This window comes from Chaetodon trifascialis, chromosome 10 (genome assembly GCF_039877785.1).
Source record: "Chaetodon trifascialis isolate fChaTrf1 chromosome 10, fChaTrf1.hap1, whole genome shotgun sequence".
Taxonomy (NCBI): domain Eukaryota; kingdom Metazoa; phylum Chordata; class Actinopteri; order Chaetodontiformes; family Chaetodontidae; genus Chaetodon; species Chaetodon trifascialis.
Genome location: NC_092065.1, coordinates 23,197,398 through 23,218,984, shown reverse-complemented (window position 1 = coordinate 23,218,984; position 21,587 = coordinate 23,197,398). Strand labels below are relative to the sequence as shown.

General features: G+C 45.1%; 1 protein-coding gene and 1 non-coding gene across 2 annotated transcripts in view; one reads left to right on the top strand and one right to left on the bottom strand.

Annotated features, from left to right (window-relative positions):
• fa2h (fatty acid 2-hydroxylase) overlaps positions 1–10,720 on the bottom strand; it is a 29,809-nt gene extending 19,089 nt beyond the window's left edge. The window contains exon 1 of the mRNA XM_070973037.1: positions 10,237–10,720. Within this exon, the coding sequence (XP_070829138.1) occupies positions 10,237–10,518 (282 nt within the window). The 5' untranslated portion in view covers positions 10,519–10,720. The remainder of the gene's footprint in view (positions 1–10,236) is intronic.
• On the top strand, positions 608–681 carry trnan-guu (transfer RNA asparagine (anticodon GUU)). The gene has a single exon. It is a non-coding gene; the product is annotated as a tRNA-Asn (tRNA).
• Positions 10,721–21,587: the final 10,867 nt, after the last annotated feature.

The window sequence follows — 21,587 nt, the reverse complement described above, 5'->3', positions numbered from 1 at the left end:
AGCTACGGCATCTGCTGATGTCACCACTTCACGCAAACCACAAAAGCCCGGTAACACATGAAAGCAGAGAGTCTGATGATCACGAAGATGTGTGCCTCCTCACTGTGCAACGGCGAGCTAGCAGCCAAAGAGCAGCAGAAAATGGTGAATGTGGGCGGGTCGCTGATTGACCGGCGTAACCACGCAGTTAGTTTCACCGCTCTGTCTTATGAAGGAGCAGAGCGCTCACAGAGGACTCTGCTGAGCAGCCCGAAGTCTTATTTTACTGTTTTATTTGCATTTCGTCCTTTTATGAGAGCTAAGAACTATAGCAAGCAGGAAAAAGGCTGAAAAAGTGTTTTCAACAGAGGAGTTTCTCCGTAAGCACGGACGAGATAACAGTACTCTGCCCAGATGAGCCTGAATGAGCGCCTGGACATACCTGTGTTAAAACATCTGTACAACTGCTCAGGTTCATTTCTTAGCATGTACTTTTACACAGTCACCTTTGTCTCGAGTAAAAATCCAACCAGATACATTGAACGGAGTGGACGATGCTACAGTTATGTTACACCTCCATAGACCTATATGCGCAGCATTTTTTTTAATGATGGTGATTTTTAAAGGAGTCTCTGTGGCGCAAGCGGTTAGCGTGTTCGGCTGTTAACCGAAAGGTTGGTGGTTCAAGCCCACCCAGGGACGTTCTCATTTTAACTGACCAGGTGGAGGAAAGCTGTCAACATTATACACTACATTGATAATCATGAGGAGGAGGGGTGTGAGGGTGAGAGCAAAACCTATGAGTTCAGGAAGTTCAGATTAAGACCTTCCTAGATGGACCGAGCATAGTGGGTGGCACGGTGGAAACACTCACAGCTAGAAGGTCCTGGTTCGATTCCCGCTGGGGGCGCCGGGGGCGTGTCCTCCACCATGACTTCGGTGCCTGCTGCTCGAGGAAAAAGGGCCTTTCTGTGTGGAGTTTGCATGGTCTCCCCGTGTTCACCTGTGGTATCTCCATACTAAAAACATGCAAGAAGATCACCACCTGACCAATGGTGACAGAGAGGACCTGGGTCCCCGGGCGCCGCTGTCGGCTGGCAGCTCACCGCTCCTGGTCTGCCGCAGAGGAAGGACATTCCAGGATGGCTCAAATGTGGAGAAAAATAATTTCACAAAGCATGGCGTGTGCATGTTTGTGTGTGATAATAAAAGTATGTCTCTTCTCTCTAATGAAACTGATACCGTTGCTATTTTTAGATACCTTATTACCGGATTACCGCCCAACGCTAGCGTCCACCATCGAACCATTTCTCAGAATGCAACGTACATTGAACCTGCGGGGGCGCACTTGGTGGTGAGACAAAGCAGCGTCCAGCCCACGTGCACTGGAGTCTGAGCTTCACACTGATTTATTTCTTGCTGCCAACACCTCCTGTGTTACCCGCCGTCAGCTGACTCCTTTCTCCTCACGCTGAGGTGTTTCACCAGCAGAGCACATGAGCAGAGATTCATGCTTTGCCACTGCTGTTGCATATTGTCAAAGGTTCATCTGAAGATGGTAACCAGACTCTGACCAGCAGCCAGGGAGCAAAGTCTCCACAGCGGAAACACTCCTCTCTACCTGCAGACACCACTACAGTGTGCCAACTCCTTCAGGCGGCCTGTCTCCATCTCCTCCCCCCTCCTCTGGGTGTGTCTGAGAAATTTAGTTGCTTCCAACTGTTTGTTTTTCTGCAACAACATGCCTCTCGAGTGTGAGTGTGAGTGTGAGTGTGAGTGTGAGTGTGAGTGTGAGTGTGAGTGTGAGTGTGGGAGTGGGTGTGGGTGTGAGTGTGAGTGTGAGTGTGGGAGTGGGTGTGGGTGTGGGTGTGTGCGTATGTGTGGTCCTGTTCCCCCCCGGGCTATGAGCCACCAAGTCCCATCCACAAAACCTGTATACGCACAGGCCCACCACAGAACGCTTATCTATTATCATGCAAAGTCGACGAGCTGGACAGAGGCATGATTGGCTGAAGGAGGAGGAGGTGTGGAGGGAACAGATGAAAGAAGGGAGGAATTTTAGCAACTTCATTTACGCTATGCAACCATCTGTAATGTCTAGTTTTGATCAAGACACTATTTTTTTTTTTCTTTTTCATCTCGTTTTTGGTATTCATTGCCTAGAGGAGAAATCTTCTCTCATCTTATTTGTTTGGTAGAAGAGCATTTAAAATCAAACAGAAAAGGGAAAGGCCATGGGAAAATAAACAATTTCCCCCTCACACATTGAGTCACAAAATGTTGTTTTGTAATGCTTCGGTAATATTTTAGGAAAATTAATATTCTCCCCTGTCCCCAGTGAGAATGAAAAATATAGGTTTGTGGGCAAAAAAGTAACGGCCTCCAGAGTTGGCTCAGTGCAAGCAATGAGAGAAAAGAGCTGCAGCATGAGTCCGCTGAGACCTTGGCCCAAATCAATTGCACCTTTCAAGCACACGCTCATCTCCATCCCCTCTGACTGTCCCTCCAGCTGCCCTGAACCTCAACGTCTCTATTTTCCTGGTGTTACTGCGGCGATGAGGAGAGCCACCTGAGGCCTGTACCTGAGTGCTAATTGCCGTGTAGGCAGTCTCTATGGTAGCAAAGGTAAACAATGCGCCGGGTAACGTATCACCATAGTGATAAACTCAAGAGCAGCTATTAAGAGTTACAAAAGAGGTAGTTCACCTGAACAGCTCGTGCTGGTGTGATAAGACACCAGCACCCTGGTAGATCGCTTTGTCCTCAATTGACAACCACGACGTATTGCGATAAACTGCAGCAACATTTGGTGATGACAGCGGCAGGTGTTCATCTTGAACTCAACATTGTACTCCGTCCCTCCCCAGCACCCTCGATCTCTCCTCTTCCTCCGCCGGCCCTCTGATTAAAGACAATCGCGTCATTGAGCAGGGAAAGATCCATGCAGATGAAGGTCTGCATTCCAGCGCTCCGCCAGCCTGACCCGGCTGCCCTCCAGCATTCCATCCGCAACACTTATCAAGAGCCACCATCATACCTCGATGCTCGACGCTGCGCTGTAACCCGCTGGTTTCTGCCTTATTACACTATGTTAGTCTCTATCTGTGCTAGGGGTCACTGCTTGGCTTTAACATGTTCTCATTCCACTGAGCTCTTTCATAGTATCTCTCTTTTTCGATCGTTCATTCATTCACACAAACTCACCCGTTTAACAACCCATATACTATCCTCCCAAGTTCAAGACTACAGAGCTTCATTCTCCTGTACGTCAGGCTCCCTCCGCCCTCCGCCCTGCTGAATTCCTTTGCATTTCAAGTCAGTGTATAGAAAGAGACAGTGAGACCAACACACAGAGTGAAACAAACGTATCGAGGACTGTTGAGCAATGAATTTCCACATCCTGTCTATAGGTAGATAAGCCGCGTTGGCTCGCCTTCTTCAAGACAAAGCGACAGGAGCAGAGAGCAAACAAAGGTGGACCCCTGATTGGCACACTGATTATCTGTCTTTACTCAACCTGCAGTGAAAAATGCATACACTCACGCAAACATACCACTGGACTGCTGCTCCACACAAATTTCTACTTTGGGGTGCATCTGACCAAAACACTTCAGATAGCTCAGGTACTGACCTGAGCATCAGAGGGAAAGCCAGTGTGACAAACTGGGGTGTGGAGTCTCGAAAATGCCGGCCAGGCTGGGAGAATCTAATAGAAAGATGCTATTGAGCTGAAACATACATTCCAACATTTTTGACTTGTACTATGGACAAAAAGTCTGAATAAACTGGCCTCTGTTAAAGTCCCTCACCTTTATGGAAGTGGAATTCTTCAAACTAAACAGCTGGAGACCTCTGGCAATTCATGATTTGCTATACTGTTTTGTATGGTGTCCCATATCACTGTCTGTGTTAGCAGCAGGGTTTGGATACGTTCAGGGTCTCCTCTCTTCATCCCTGCTCTGTGCAAAAAAATAGTTCAAATGCAAATTTCAGCTTCACCTCAGAAACGTTGCTGGAACAGACACAAAGCCTGTTTGTCTGACCTGAAATAGCTGGGTTCCCTTCACTCACTCAAACAGCACATAATATCCACATCATTCATTCAAATCATTCAAGCTGCTTCTTATTTGACACTCCGTGGTTGACTATCTCACAGCCTTGACACCAGGGTTAGCAAAATATGCTAAACTCCGATGACAAAGGAGCCTCTTCTCTCTCATTAGCAATGATTAACAGCGTGCAAAACCCTCAGCTTGTTTCTGCTGACCATCAATTTCATCACTTCGAATGACATCCATCCACCCGTCTTCCATACCCTTTCTGGGTTGCGGGGGGGGGGCTGGAGCCTATCCCTATCCCAGGCGGGGTACACCCTGGACCGGTCGCAGGGCAACACGAGACAAGACAAACAACCATTCACACTCACACTCACACCTAGGGGCTATTTTTAGAGTCACCAATTAACCTAATGAGCACGTTTTTGGTCTGTGGGAGTAAGCCGGAGTGCCCGGAGAGAAGCCACGCATGCACGGGAAGAACATGCAAACTTCACACAGAAAGGCCCTGCCGGGGATCGAACCGGCAACCTTCTTGCTGTGAGGCACACGCACACTACCTGCTGCGCCACCCCACCTTTCGAATGACATATGAGCAGTAATTATGAATTCTGTCAGTAACTTCATGACAAAAATACAACTTTTCAGGTTTATGTGTCCTCCACAAGCCGCTGTCTGAACTCACAGACTGGCAGCAAGTCCAAAACAGCGGCACGTCTTCCTGCCAGGTTGCATTGTTCCAGTTAAACTTTCATTCATATCATATCGATGATTTCAGCACGCCAACTTCATAGTTGAGATCATCACTACTCGGATCAAGAATCCATCTAAAATAAGGTGTGCCAAATCTAGAAAGCTACGTCTCTTATTTCATAGTGACCCAGTCATAATGTAATCATCATTTAGTCAAGTATTAACATCAGATCGGACTCAGTATTAAATGACTTGGATCAGGAGCCACAGAGCCAAAAAAAAATTAATTAGGACATCATTCATATTAAAATCATCGAGCTGTTTATTTAAGGACAAACTGTGCCAATTCCCTGCTTCACATTCATCACAGAGAAGCACAAACACCAGTTCTGAATGGAGGCAATCAGCATCTATTACAAACCAGTTCAATTTGTCGTGTAAACAGCACCTCTGTTTGACTGTAAACCTGCTCCCAAACACACGTACATGTCACACGCACACGCAGTCACACGCGCTCACACACACACACACACACACACACACACACACACACACACACACACACACACACACACACACACACACACACACACAGAGCTACAGTCCCTGCTCGTGTAGATGCTGGGTGAAGTCCGAGTGCAGCCTCCTCCCTGGTGTCTCACTGCTGTCTGCAGGTAAAACGCGCTGCGAGATCAAGTTCTGTCATTTCCAAATGGAAATGAATAACCATCAAATGCATCCTTATAAGTCTTTTTTGGTTTTTGTTTTCTTACATTCAAAGTTTCTGTGGAGGTTTTCGAATGAAGCTTCGAAAGGCTGCTGTCATACTTTATGTCATCGTTCTAAAAGCAAAAAAAATCTTCGAACAAAAGCCTCAATCTGAATAAAGTGATTCGAAAATGTGATTATTAAAAAATGGTATCTATGTAAAACACTATTGATGGCTTGTAAAAAAGCTATAACAAAATGCTGGTATAAAACTGAGTCTGCAAGCATTAACCAATGGATGGACATGGAGCCCCCATGTTTTCGTCTGTGTTTTTGTGTTTTTCCCTCGGCAGCTTGTTGTCAATTTGTTTTCTCTTGAATTGAAAATGCTAAATAAAGAGTGTCAAAAAAATATATATATATATATTTGTATTAGTGCTGTCAAAAATATGGCGTTAATAAGGCGCTAACGCAAATCAATTTTAATGGTGTCATTTTTTTATCGCGCAATTAACGCTCTTTGTGACCTAGTGAACTTGAAGTTTTTTAGACGCTGTGGCCACTGCTAGTAACATAAGAAAAACTAAAGGATCCAATTGTAAACCGGAAACAAAACAATAGGCACGCCCCACGCACGTGTTTGCTCTTGCCTGCTCGCTAGCTGTAAAAAAGTAGGCTAGCGGTTTGTGTGGATGTCAAGCGCAAAACGCAAAAATGGATGCGAACGAGATTCTGAATGGAAAGTTTAGTTTCAAAAATTTGCCAGATGGTTCGACTGACAAGACTTAAGTTATCTGTGTGTATTGTTGGTGTGAACTGAATTATCACCGTAGCACATCCAGTCTGAAATACCACTTGATGGCCAAACACACGATGAAAGCAAATTCTCCGCCGCCTCCTTGTCAAAACCAGTCGACAATGGATGCTTTCGACAGAGGCGTATGGATGCTGTTATGTTCAGAGGAAACTTAAGAAAGGAAAGTTAGCCTGAGTCCTAGTTCACAATGATGTGCACTTTGTAACTTTATCTTGTATCAGCCTGTTTTGATCCCTTAGAAAGGGTTGTTGTCATCTGTTTATTGACAGTGTGAGATTTTGATTCATTCAAATGTGAATGACTGCTCAAAGTGAGAATGTTAGCGTGAAATAAAACACTACACGTTGTTGTTTTCAATTAAAAAACATTTGCACAAAGCAAGCCGATCCACTTTTCCATGTTGATAAGAGCATTAAAAAGATAATTAATGAGACATTTAGAATAGATAAAAATGTGCGATTAATTTGCGATTAATCACGAGTTAACTATGACATTCATGCGATTAATCGCGATCAAATATTTTAATCGATTGACAGCACTAATTTGTATGTATGGATTTAGAGATGCCCTGCAATCGACTGGCGACTGGTTCAGGGTGTACCCCGCCTCTCGCCCATTGTAGCTGGGATAGGCTCCAGCCCCCCGCAACCCCGAAAGGGATAGGCGATATAGATAATGGATGGATGGATTTAGAGATCTGATACAGCCGCCTCTCTCGGTCTCAGTCGCAAACAGTAACTTCCGCCATTGTGGACCTGGTATTTCTCAATGAATTTACAGAAACACTCCTGTATCATGATATAATATTACACACACTGTGACAGAAGATTTTGGCCACATCCCCCTCCACACACACACACACACACACACACACACACACACACACACACACACACACACACACACACACACACACACACACACACTGACTACCTGTGTAAACAAGGAGAACAGCATCTCCTCTAATCTCCCCTTTAATCTCCTTCTGTTTGTACTATGACCGACCTCAAACGGAGCGTTTTCCCAGTCCTGTAATGTCCGCCAAGCTTTCTAGATACCATTTGCTTATAGGCTGTTCAAACACTTTGTCCTGTGCGGCAGAGCGCAGGCAGACAGTCTCCCCTGAGACGCAGACAAGCACAGACTGGGGACTGGGGTCATTATTATAGAATCTCTGGCACTTCACCGGAGCACAAAGTGCAGACGTTGCCTGATCATGTCATGGACTGATAAAGTCACATCCGAAGCAGCGGAAAGTAGGATTTGAGTGTGTTGAGCGGCCACTTAAAAATGATTTGTTGCCACAGTTAACAGCAATGTGTGGGCCTGAATATCTAAGAGTAACATGACACTGCAACCTCCCATTATAAGAGTGGTATCACCACACAGGTGCTTCTGCTGTGCCTAGGCCAAATCAGTATTTCCAAAAGGATCAAGCTTATTTTGTGTTTATTCTCTGCATTATAAAAACTCCTGATTGCTGAACTGAACTGAACATAACTGAATAAAAAGCTGAATGCAGAGCCTCAGACTCTAAAGCTGAAACTATGTGTTGATTAAATCATGTGTATCTACAACACCTTTATTATTTTAGTAATATTTCGCTATTCTCTGACATTTCATAGACTGAATGAGTCACTGAACAATGGAAAAATAATCTGCAGATTAATCAGGAATAAGAATAATGGTTACTTGCAGGCCTGCACGCATGCACATGGTCACATCCACTCATGCAGCGCCATTAAAACATCAAACAGCCCATAAACTGTCAAAAAGCAGAACAGCTCAGAGAGAAACTGGGTGCAGTGAAAGAGGAAAACACCTCCAACTCATGATGATGACGCCCATGATTCACTGACGCATCACAATCATTGCACAATATTAATAAATGGTTTTTCCAGCCAATAGCAACGTCTCAACACAGGTGCTGAGACGCGTGTCTCAGGCTGTAAATGTGTGCGGTGTGATGCTTCCTTATCTTCTGTCCAGTCCTGTTTTCAGCTGTTCAGCAGTGGAGGATGAGGCCATGTAGAAACAAGAGATTTATTCCAGCAATATTTAACATGGCGTATTTGACCTTTCTGTTGAATGCAATCCAAACCCAATTAACGCCTCTTCAAAGTTCCACCGTGTGACTGAAAGTTGACACATCTCATTTCTGCACAGGCATTTGGCTTCCTGGTGAAAACGCCATTCAGAGGCCAATCATTAAAGAACAAAATGTGGCGTAGGTTTAACATTTGCACATAGGCCGACGTGCCTCAGTGACCGCAGAAAGAGAGGAGAAAGTGGGCATTATTGGTTTTCTCCAGTCGTACCTGGAGGACAAGTTATGCAGGGGTGAGATTTCATTACCAGCTGGAATGTCCTGCTGACTCAGTCAGTAGGTTGAAATCTGTCTCATGACTTCCATTGTCACATTAGAGCATGAGCTTTACGCCCAGCAGCTGGACGTGTAACTGAACAGCATCTGTCATCGTCTCTCAGCAGAATCATGCTTTCTGAATGAAGCGTCAACGTATTTCCACCCCAAAGCTTTCTCCACATAACCTGAGATGGACTAAAAAATGCACGATTCAATAGATAAGTATACAGATTTAAGAAAGTCCTGTCCAAACAAGGTGCAGTTCAAATAAAAAAAAACAGGAAATAATGTGAACAAAGTGTGAACAGCCAGTGAGAGAAAGTGTGAACATTTAGTCACGCACGATGACACGTTGAACATCGAACCACTTTTACGACATTAACAGCATGACTATCACACACATCCTCAAATCTAACAGCTAGGAGACCAAAAAAGGAGCCCGAGAAGTCCACCTTTCCTGCCCGTCGCTGGATGAAGCGTGATGCTCCAGAGACGAGGATGGCTTTCACTACTGTAACTGTGTAACTTTTGTGCCGAGTTGCAACCCGCAGGCAAAATCACACGCACGCACAGACACACATGAGAGTGGGCCAGCCATGTAAATGTCAGCTCTGCTGGTAAGAGATTTATGCAAAGTCTCCCCGGTTGTCCCTCCGTCCTCACAGAGAGACACACAGGGACGGAGGGAGCTGAGCTGGGTGTGGATTCAAACAACGAGTGATGGAAAGTTTACGGTTTCCCTCAAATTCGCCCTGTTTGCAGTCCCCTCTGCTCCTACTGGGACAAGACAAACCAGTTCCCTTCTCTCTGTCTCAGCCTCTCTCTCACACACACACACACACACACACACACACACACACACACACACACACACACACACACACACACACCTCTTGAATCATTCAGAAACCCCACTGACGCCCCCACCCCACCCCCACAGGTCTACCATATCACCTGCACGCCCCTCCCTGCTCCGCTCCTTTCCTCCTCCTCCTCCTCAAACTGAGCCCCACCCCTCCCTGTGTGCCATTTTCCACTAACTCCTCACCCCCTCCTCTACGATCAATACTGTCCAGCAGGAGGAGGAGGAGGAGGACAGCGGGGAATTCTCTCTGTCTCTGCCTCACACAGAAAAGCCAGGGAGACAGTTACACACCTGTTGCTGTGTCTCACGTAAGACACAACAAAGTCTGCCATCACCTGCTCAGAGCCACAGACACGCAGAGACAGAGCGCTTGAGGAATATTCAGGTCCTCCGGCAAAGCTCAGGGCGAAACATTCCTCCTCTGGTTAGACTGCTTTCAGAGCTTTACTTCAGTATTTACCAAATGACGTCTATGCCAAACATGCTGAAAGAATATTTTAAAAAATAACTGAAAATTGTGCAGTTTTGAGTGGCCCCCAGGGGCCACAGTCTTGCCTGGAGGCCATTGTTTCTATTATGAACTGTCACCCAGGATAGTGGGCTACTGCGTATATGACCCACCCAGTAGAGAATTACACCTTAACGGCGGTCCAGGGAGGACATAGCAACAGGTGTTTCCTCGTCTCTTTCTCTGAGGTCAGCCATGACAGCCTGGCTAGCTAACAGCGTCAGGGTCAGGTGCCCCCCGGGTTACCTGTGCCTCGTCGGTGCCGCTGTCTCTTTTCAGCTCCCCGATGTAGTATTGCTCCATCCACCGCCGGGCGTTCTCAGAGTGCCGGTGCGGGGGTCCTTCCATGTCCGGGCTCAGATCCTTCCCAGACCGGCCAAGAATCAGCGCCTCTCCTCCCGGGTGCATCCGCAAGAAAGCGGTCACGTCGTACACCCTGGTCCCCAGCAGCACCCAGCAGGAGTCCTTAGTGCAGTGGCGGGCCACCTCCCTCGCCGTGAAGAACCGGGGGGACGTGGACGGGGACATCTGGACTGTGGAGATGCAAAGAGTCCACCTGAACCAAAAACTGAACTCGGAGAGGAGAGCAGAAAGACCTCCGCGGAGGGCCGTCAACTTCACTTCTGGACTAACAGGAACACTTGGCCGCTGACACCCAGAGGCTATTAAAGCCTTCAAAGCATCCAGAGGAGGGCACAGACAAGAGGCGGGGTCTGTGAGAAGTTCAAACGCTCGGAAACAATCGTAGAAACCACGTATTGACAGTCCTAACAGCCCACAGGTGTTTCAAAACACTCAAAACATTTAAATAAAGTTCTCCCCTGCAGTGTTGTTTCTGTTTTATGAACAGAGCTTTACTCCTTCCTGCATCTGTTCACCCCATTAAAGCTGTGAGAAGACGAGTTTCACGGAGAAGTTACGAATTCCGACATTTGAATGCAGCGTTTCGTCCAGGTGCACCTGTTGATCAGAAAGCGAAAACTCCCGGGATGACCGTGAAGTCCCCAAGTCTGCTGTGTTCGATCAACCCAATAAATATCCAGTATGTTCAGTCAAACTAACGGTAATTATAGACGTCAGCTAACGTGACGCGCAGGCATGTCATCACTTCCTGATCGATAAGGTCTACGCACACAAACTACTGTGAGGCGTTTAATGTCTAAAATATTAAATCAAATACAACCACCTCATTGTTCTTAACGTAAGCCTGACGTTTGAATAACAGTTTTACTGGTCTCTAAAAATAAAACGTCCATTTAAAGACACACTTCGTTATCAATATTGTTTAAGACATGCAATTAAATGTATATGTGGGTAATCCTGAACAAAGGGCGTATTTTTGTTTGCACATCTCTCGGCTTTATCTTCAGCGAACAGATGAAGTCAGCTGCTGCCCGCGTGCAACGTCGGAAATGCCCCCTCGTTTCAACTGCGAGCCCAAAATGAAACCATGCATATAAAACACAGAGGTGTGATGTTTACGTGCTTAGGTTGAGCGTGGGAGCTTTGGAATTATGAACAAGTTTTAATGCGCAACGATGAATATTGGGACTTCATTTGACAAAATCGGGGAAGTCGCAGTTAGTCTGAAGGCAGCGCGAGACCCCCTGTCCACGAGCGCCGTCGTGCGTATTTCAGTGAAAATAGCCATGGTGTAATGAAACAGGTGAAGATAGACTCTTGCCTGAACTACTGGCTCCACAATTAACCTGTATTTTTCTCTGGAGTAAGATAACACAGTCCAAATGATAGGTGAGAGGTTTGCAGACTGCCGGAAAAACCAAACCTGTGACCCTGTGAAAAGGAGTCTGGAGGTCTGAGTCCAGAACTGTGTGGTAAAGATTAGTCTTAAGCTAAAATAAAATAGAACTGAGATATCTACAGAAGATCCTGGTCTAAAATTTGGCCTAACTTTACTGTCTTGGAAACTGTCCTGTCTACCAATGACAAAGCATCATATGTAATGTCAGATTTAAACACATTCATTTCAGCAGACATTGCTGTCTGTCACAGTGCCATAGTGTTGCTACATAATATGGCCAAATATTAGAAAACAAAATAACAAATTCATGCATATAAACAGCGCATTGTCTTACAAGTGAACGCAGCACAATGCTAGCGCTCTCTCCACCTGTGTGATGTAGTGCGGTGTAAAAAGCAGCAGGAGGCGGAAAAGGATCAAAGTTTACATGCAGGAGGTGGGCGACGCGCGAGAGAGACAGCAGTAATGAGGCGTTGAGAGCTGGTGAAACATCACCTGAAGGCACACAGTCTCACTTTTTGCTAGTTTTTTTCCCCCCTCTGCACCCAGCTGGCCCCGCCTCTCCGGCAGCACACCTGGAGTGCATGAGCCTGATTAGGACTCAAGTATTTAAGGAAGACGCTGAGTTAGAGTGGTCGCCGGATTATCCTGATCTCTCCATTGATTATCCAGAACCCAGCCCATGCTTTCCAGCCACGTTCAGCCTTTGTCCAGCCTCGGCCTCCCCACGTGGGGAGACTGTTTTTCCGCTCGTGGAGTGCACCTTTTTGGTATCCTTCCCACTCCTCACGAGTGCGCTTTGTGTTTGCATCTCCACTCCTTATGAGTGCGCTTTTTGTTTCATGGTTTGTTAATAAATTGGATTTTGTTTCTTACTCTTGCCTCCGGGTCTGTACACTGAGCCCAGTAGCTTCTAAATTTAGGCCAAGCCTAACAAGCACATTGTAAAGGTGACAGGAACAGCACTTTTTAGCTGTTAGGTGAGAACATTCACACACACCTCTCACTTATTGTTGCCTTTATATTTAGAGCTGAGTCATGAAGTCTCACAGTTCCCATACTTAATAATAGATATGTGTTAATTTGAACATTTGCGTACTGATGGGGTCCTCAAACAGAGGAATATCAGGCTAAGAACAGAAGCCATACTTTGAAATAGCATTATGACTTCACATTGCAGGATGTTTATAGACAGCTGTTTATGGAAAATATTCACATGACCTTCCCTCTTATAGCTATAGAATAAAATGGAAAGGTGAAGGGAAAAAGGTGTATTATTACCAGTACAATGTCACACTATGCTTCCCTATAACTCAGAAAGGAACTACTGTATGTGTAGCTGTGAATTTCTGGATCAGTCCATGTTCAATTAGACTTCCAGTTATCTAATTCCAGTTAATTGCTTGTGTAGCCCAGAGAGTCCCCTCAAGTAGTCCCAAGATAAATCTTAGTAAGATGATTTAGCCCAGGAAGACATTTTTTGGTTTGTTTGTGGTTAAATAGTGTGTGAATAAGTGTGAACTTTAACGTCTGTTTAGCAGCTCATGAGCTCTCAAGTTTGCTTATGGTAAGTTAGCAAGCGTGTTGTCTTGGAGAGTTTTGTTTTCTCCCTTCAATAACTTTTAATGAAGAAAATGGTGGACAAAAAGCCAGCAGGAGTTAATAGGACATCAGATTCATTTAGCTGTCTTGTTTTATTTTGAAAATCCCACACAGAGGCGACCCGGGAAGGAAATTTGTTCTTTGAGCGTGACCTACTGAGAGCTCATGTCCACACTGAGGTGATAACCTGTGATGAGGGGCATCAGATGACCCACAGCTTTGTTCTCTTATGGTCACAAAATGTTTGGAAACCGCTGGTCAACAGCTGTTTCCCCTGTACTTATTACCAAATTATCCCGGAGTTAATTCCAGTAAAACCTACAATTACATTTTAAAAATCAATCCAATCCTTGTGCGTCATTTTATACACACGTCCCTCCCATTTATTATCTATGGATACTTTGAGATTGAAATTAAACAGCATGTGTGCGAATCATGTGTTGAAACAGTGAGTTTGAAAGATGGTTTGATGTGCTGGTAGTTGAGCCCTTCTCCTGTTGCTTTTCTTTACAAACTAGAGAACACATCAGAGCGAGTGTGTCTCACATCTATTGTCTCTTCCCATCAGCGATGCGTAATATTGATTGGCGATATTTAATGCACCGATGCATCACATTGTCCAGGCACGTCACCTTACACTGCGTGACGCCTGCTTCCCTCCTCACCCCGAGTCTTTACTGTGCACCTGATTTCTCTCTCTCCATCAGTCTCCCCTCTTACCCACTTTTGTCATCTCTCCCCTCTTTCTTGACATCCTCTGTCCTCCCACTTTCCATCATCATGCTCCCCTGTTTTTTCCTCATCCCCTGAATTACAGCTGCTTCTAAAAATACTCTGCATGACAAAAGAGTCCTCAACAATAGACTGCGTGTCAGTGTATGTGTAACCTGAAGCAACAGGCAACAACAGTGTGTGTGTGTGTGTGATGTGGAGGGTGACCTCCCTGTGGTGATGTCAGAGGAAGGAGGGGTTAGTTAGTCTCCTCTGAGGAACGATTGGCCTATCATCTGGCCTGGTCATGTTGGCACGTTCAGTATAAGAAGGCAATGATTCCCATTCTATTGATTATTTCTTCACCACAGAGCACGAACACTCCTCATGGCTACTGTCGTTCCTGTAAGTATCTGTGTGCTGTGTGTGTTTCTGCAGGTGTGTGAAGCCTTCGTCTGAAACTTAGAAAATAGCTCAGGTCAGAATTATTCAGTCACAGAAGCACAGGGTTTTCAGAGTGTTTGCCCTGTGCAGAGGAAAGTGCTGTGATGAAGCGGTGCATCGTTCAAGCAGTGTGACGCGTCATTTTAATTGTGTTTTAAAGTGACTGTTAAAGTCACAGTTCAAAGTAAACCCAGTAGAAGTGGCTGGAACATGCAGAAAGTTCAGCGTTTTGGAAAACCTGTATGAGAGATTTTCACATTCATTCACTCAAAACTGAATATATTTGTTCCTATATTTGTACACAGTTTACCTGAGACCTCTGTGGGAGGAGAGACACTGAGAATATGTGTTTGTTATCAAAGCTCTCCTTTTCTCTGTGCATGACAATTTCAAGATACAGGTCAGCTATTGTGTCCGTGCGTGTGTGAATGAGAAAACATCTGTTGGGAGGCAAATCTACACGATCGAGTGTCGGTCCTGTAAATGAATCTGCACAGCCGAATTCACTTTGTGTGTATGTGTGTGTGTGTGTGTGTGTCTTGGGTTTCTGATGGAGAGGGTGATTAAGTCTGCAAGAGGAAGACAGTGGCTCGTACGCTAATTAAAAACGGTGCGATGTGTGTGAGTGTATGTATGCGTGTGTGTCAGAGTGTAACATTTGAAGTGTGAATGACAGAGGCGCACAGCTGAGACTCCCACAGCCTCATTATGCTCTGCTGCCTGAGCCGCAGTATCTATTGTGCTGCAGTAGATTAAAATGTTGGGAGGCCAATAATAGCGATAAGTAATTAAATAATTATCAGTATTTCCCATGGTGCATTGGTGGTCAAATGATTTCTTAATAACAAAGTATGTAGTTTAAAAACAGAGCCTGGCTTTTAGAGAGACGAACATTACGCAACAGTGCATAGTGTACACATTTAAGGGTTATCACTGCATTAATTTAGGCAGCAGCACACACACTGACCCGATCCATCAGTGTAATACAGCATATTTTAGAGCACTGTTACACTCTGCAGTTATACTATAGGAAGGATGAAATGTACAAGCTTAGCATGATGGATTATTTCAAAAGAAGTCTCTTAGTTGCCTGCAACAGATGTAATATCTTATTCAGAGCATATAGTAGTTAGCATTCTGAGAAACAACAGAATTCAGGGATAAACGTCATGAGAAAAGTAAAAAAAAAAAATTTAAAAATGACTTTTTGCTAGAAAAAAAATACTAAGATTAATCATAAAATGTAAATAATGTAATTCTGCATGGCCCTATCAGTTTCCACAGAATGGGAATTCAGCTTGTATGTGCATGTGTGTGTGCATGCACGTATGTCTGCAAATGCATGCATGTATCTATCTATGCAGCAGTTCACAACATATGACAAACCTCTCTTTCTCCTTCCTCCATGACGCCCAGTTTGCATCCTGCTATGCCAGCGTTCAGCCCCTGCAGCTGTTTGGGAGAGGACCCAGAGGGGACAACTATCTGTCACTCCTCACATACCGAGGCCCTCGCTGCACCCCGCGACCCCGCCTGGCGTGCCACGCTCCGAAGATGACCCTGAGACAGATCTGTCGCACGCTGAAGGTGATGAAGCAGGTCAGGAACAGAGAGGCTGCTGCTGCTGCTGCTACCCCTGCCAGGTGAGGAACAACTACTGCTGCAGTCACCTGGAACCGGGAGCCAATAACTGGTACAGTAATTACCAACAGCACTTTTATTAATTGATACAAATAATATCACATAGTGTTTAGTGTCCTCACAAAGACCCACCGTGTCAATGGGATTTGAAAATGAGGGAAATTTTCTGGCACCGTGTTCTGGGCCATGCCTCCATCCTGAACATTGTCTAAAATATCAGTTAACTACTTCCTACAGTAAGTAAGCGACTACAGTCAGGTGGTCAGAATCAGATACCTGGTTGAAAGTGAAATGCTGTGAACATCCCTGCATTATTAAATGGAAACCCAAAAGGGGCTTATAAATTCAGCTGACATGCTGATTCTCCACCCTCTTGTGTCTAATAAGCGTGCACCTCCACTGTTGCCTTTTTACAGCCACTAAGAGTTTGCAGACATGCATGCAGCTGAGCAGAGCAGTGCTTTGAGCTGAATGCGAACATCAGCATGACAACGTGCTTGGAGTGACAAGGCTAACATGTTGATGTTTAGCAGGCACAGTGATTGCCCTCTTAGCTTAGCATTTTAGCATGCTAATATTCATTCGCAGAGGCTGATGGACATGTCATTAGTTTTTAGCTAGAGAAAAAGTGTAATGAGGTTTATTTCAATACACTATTCTTTTATTGGTGGTTGAACATATTTAGCATGCATTGATTCTTCAGGGATAATGATTGTGACTAACTGACAAGCATGAATAGTTATGTGTACTCTTATTACATTATTGATGCAATTACGGAGGACAATAAGCCGTCTGTTGGTGCAGGTCTTGGCAGCCCCTCTCTGGACTGTGATCACACCATTATCAGTAGAAGCCACAGGAGTCTGCGGTTAATAATTGAATACTCTTGTGTCACTGCCAGAGCAAACACTCAACCACACTTCCTCCTCTAATTTCTCTGCCTCTGTGTCTGGTTTCTCTCTGTGTACAGGAAGCAGGGGTCTGCAGCGCCGGCCCCGGCGTCGCCCGGCACCAAGTCGGAGAAGAAGTGCGTCCCGAGCTGTTTAAGACACAAACGCAGCATAAAACGTGTTGGCTGACCCAGGAGACCTGGCGCGGCTGCAAGCAATCCTTTAGCCCTCAGCAGAAACCTGTTTGACACCAAGTTACAGCTTAAACAACAGTGACATGGGAGCACATCCATCCTCCAGCAGGGGAATTCATTTACATTATTCCAATTTGGACAGCTGGCTGTTTAACTGAGGATGCTGGAGGACGATGTTCGCTTGAGCTGCAGTCCGTCAGGAGAGGATGTCATGATCTTATTCTCACACACCCTGTGCTTTAGAAAGTGGAGCCTCTCTTGATGTTTTTTAAAGACCAAAATAACATTAGCTACCGTTTTAAATGGCTTGTTCAGTATTGACTCCTGTCATTCTTTACATTTCATTTTTGGTCCCCCTTCAGTCTCCATGTGGGGGACTAACATCACTTTTCTCTCTGATCCTCTGAAGGCATTGAAGAGTGAAATTCTATCGGGCTGCCTCCTCCCCTTATCCTCTTCCTTCCTTAAACACATTTTTATTTAATGCAGCTTGTTTGCTGCATTTTAGCATGTCTTTTAATCCAATTGCTAAATTATTTTGTTTGCTTGTGGAAGAAAATAGTGATCTACTCTTACGCTAACCATTACTGTGGCCATTTCCAAAATATGAGGATGGTTTTAAATACGGCATTGATAACCAACATCACATGAAATAGTCACATGCTGAAAAAGCTACGACCGTATCTGGCGGATGTGGTCACCGTCAACTATTTCAGATCATGAAATGGCAGCTGTTCCCTCTGTTCTTTGCATGCAGTGTTGTTTTTGTGCATTTGACTCTTAAATGTGCAATAAAATTGTCAGTCAAACAGATTGTGAGTGCACATCCAGTCTTTGTGTTTGTATAAGAAAAACAGCATGACAATGAACTCTTTAAATCTTTATTAAAGTATTTCTCCAGAAAATTGAATATTTATTATTTATTAATCTCAGAGAGTGGCTTCAAACCTGATGAGCACACCGACGTATGTCACATCACACACGTCACATCATAGCAAGAATTGGATTGATAAAATTAGTTTTTAGGGCCTTTAAATGTTGGCTTTAGGCCAAACATACTCATCATGGTTTCCACATAATGACCACAGATACTGGAGCCCAGCTGTTTCTGTGGAGATACAGGTTCATATTATGAATGAACCAAAGCAATATTTAACTCAGAGACCACAAGTCTCCGAGTGGGAGGGGTCATGACAGTACCAGGTGACCCACCAGGCTTGTCCCGATGACGACTGTGAGGGCAGGGTCAAGGACGAGGTGACGGGAAATCCAACTTCTCTCCTCCAGGCCATATGCTTCCCAGTTGACAAGGTATTGCAGACCACAGTAGGCTCAGGAGATGACGGACCACGTAGGTCATCTATAATGCAATGAGGCAGAGGAGGAGGAGGAGGAGGAGGAATACACTCTGTGTTAAAGGCCGTCTTCCATTCATCCCCTTCTTGAATCTGAACCAACTAATAAGCATTGCAGGGTCCTTGTTGGTGAACAGAGGCAGAGTTCATGAAAGGCAAAGGATATTTGTTCTTTATCGTTATGTTGTTGAGTCATATGAAATTGATGCATGAGCGGAGGTTTTGTTCGTTTAATCCATGTAGAGGAAGCTGGTACCAAGGGGTGATGTTGACAGACAGACGGTTCAAGGAGTCCTTGATATACGTCTCCACAGCCTCTCGTTGGGCTTGTAGAGGCAGCTGTATGGGAGAGGTGTACTGGGCAGCAGGTCAATGCCACAACTGTACTGATGATGAGGAGGCAGATAGAGTCCTTGCTGTCTACCTAATACCACTTGGAGGTCATAGTATTCAGGTTGAACCATGGCCAGATCAGGGATCTCAGGACTGGAAGCCTGACTGGACACAGACTGAGGCAGGGCAGTTTACAGACATTTGGCATGACAGGTGGGGTACCAGCTAACAATTCTGGCAGCGACCCAGTCATCCTGGGGGTTATGCTCAAGGAACCACGGTGACCAAGAACAACTGGAACAGCCTCAGATGGAGGACACACATTGAAGAACACAGATTGAAGCATTCCACCCATTCTCTGCACACAATGCATCTCAGAGATGAAGGCAGAGGACGACCTGGTGACCAGGACATGCTTCTCCCACCCCGCTGTCACCCAATCCAGAGTGTTACCCCGGAGGAGACCCATGAGGAAGACAATTTTTGCTTTGCCTGTGGAGTAGGATGGTCTGCAAGGTCACACTGACAGCTGAAGGAACAACATTTTGAGTGTGTTAAAGTGCTTCCTTTGCAGAAAATCACCTCTGGCCCTCCATCAGCAGTTCGCGCCACAAAAAGAATGACGTGACGTCATGCGCAAACACTCTATTGGGAATAGGATGCTAACACTCTAAAGTAAGATAGTCCATCCATCCATCCATTGTCTATCCCCTTTTCGGGGATTTGTGGGGGGCCTGGAGCCTATCCCAGCTGTCAATGGGCAAGAGGGTACCAGTCAATCGCAGGGCAACATAAACAGACATACAACCATTCACGCTCACAGTCACACCTAAGGGCAATTTTAGAGTCACCAATTAACCTAATGAGCATGTTTTTGGTCTGTGGGAGGAAGCCGGAGTGCCCGGAGAGAACCCACGCATGCACGGGAAGAACATGCAAACTTCACACAGAAAGGCAGGCCCTGCCCAACCCGGGGATCGAACGAGCGACCTTTTTGCTGTGAGGCACGCACACTACCTGCTGCTCCACTGTGCCGCCCTTAAAGTAAGATGGTTAGCATGGTAAACATTATACCTGTTAAACATAAGCATGTTAACATTGTCACTGTTGGCATGTTAGCATACTGACAAGCACATTTAGCTAAGAACACCCTCACAGAGCTGCTAGCATCGCTGCAGACTTTTAGACTTAAATCTACCATCATTACAGATACTGTATGTCACACGTTAACCATCTTCTAATCTACATCAAACACTCAGTATGCAACTTGCTTTCAGGGCTTTTCCATTCTTAGTCCTTTTATTCTTTTTCTGCAGCTCACATGTGCCTTTGCACACAGAAAACAGAGAGCTGACCGTGTGTGTGTGTGTGTGTGACCTGAGGCATATGACCGGACAGTGGCCGCAGCGGATCAGACGGCAGACAGACAGACAGACAGAAGTCTGCTGCTGAATGTTTCATGGCCGAGATTCTAAAAGGATAACACAGTGTAACTGTGCATATGGGGATCTATAGCTCTATATGTGTGTGTGTGTGTGTGTGTGTGTGTGTGTGTGTGTGTGTGTGTGTGTGTGTGTGTGTGTGTGTGTGTGTGTGCATGTGCATGTGTGGGAGTGTCCGGAACGTGAGTAAGGCATCAGGTTGTAGAAAAGTAAACCATAGCTCTGGTTTCTATACAAGTAGGAAGCTGATACTTCAGACAATAACACCACACACACACACACACACACACACACACACACACACACACACACACACACACACACACACACACACACACACACACACACACACACACACACACACACACACACACACACACACACACACACACCAACAACAAGCGTGACCTGTTATGGGAAAACTACGTAAGACACTGTAATTAATTATAACTGCACAGCACAGGTCTGACATTATACATGAAACAAACAATAATAATATGATAAAATGTGGAATGAACCTGTTCACAGTTAGAAATATCTGCAGTTTTATGATTCAATCAAATGCCAGTAAGAGTAAATCACTGTTGCTTAATATTAACCTACAGCAGTGTTTCTCATTTCCAGTCGTCATGCTCCACCACACCTGATTCAGATGATTGGCTCGTCATCAAGCTCTGCAGTGGCTTGATAACGAGCCGCTCATTTGAATCAGGTTTGTTGGAGCAGGAATCATGTAAAGCATGCAGGGCAGGGGGGCCCGAGGACCGGAGTTGAGAAACACTGACCAACAGGAACAGTCTGACAGATGATGACCGCTGTCATACTGACAGGGACCATTTTCAAAATTGTATCATAGTTTTTTAAGTTGTGTGTTTTCCTACTTTCCCACAAGAGCCTCAATGCACCAACTGAACTGTGCAACCTCAAAATGATTAAATAACTTTAACAAGCACTGAGAATCACCTGAGGCCATGCAGCCCTCGAAAATAGTTGTTAGTAGTTAATAGAAAATGTTTAAAAATGCCTGCATCAGTGGTTGATCTCCATTAAAATACAAACTAATCTCTTATTCCTTGACCCATGATTTAACTTAACTCCACCTAGTTTTACTGAAATCTGCAGCCAAGTTTTTAGTTTGTCTTATGATTTGTGTTACAACACTTTTTCTTTTCTTTCTTTTTTAAGTGCCAGCAGTGTGACACGAGAAAAGCTTTTTAACTGCA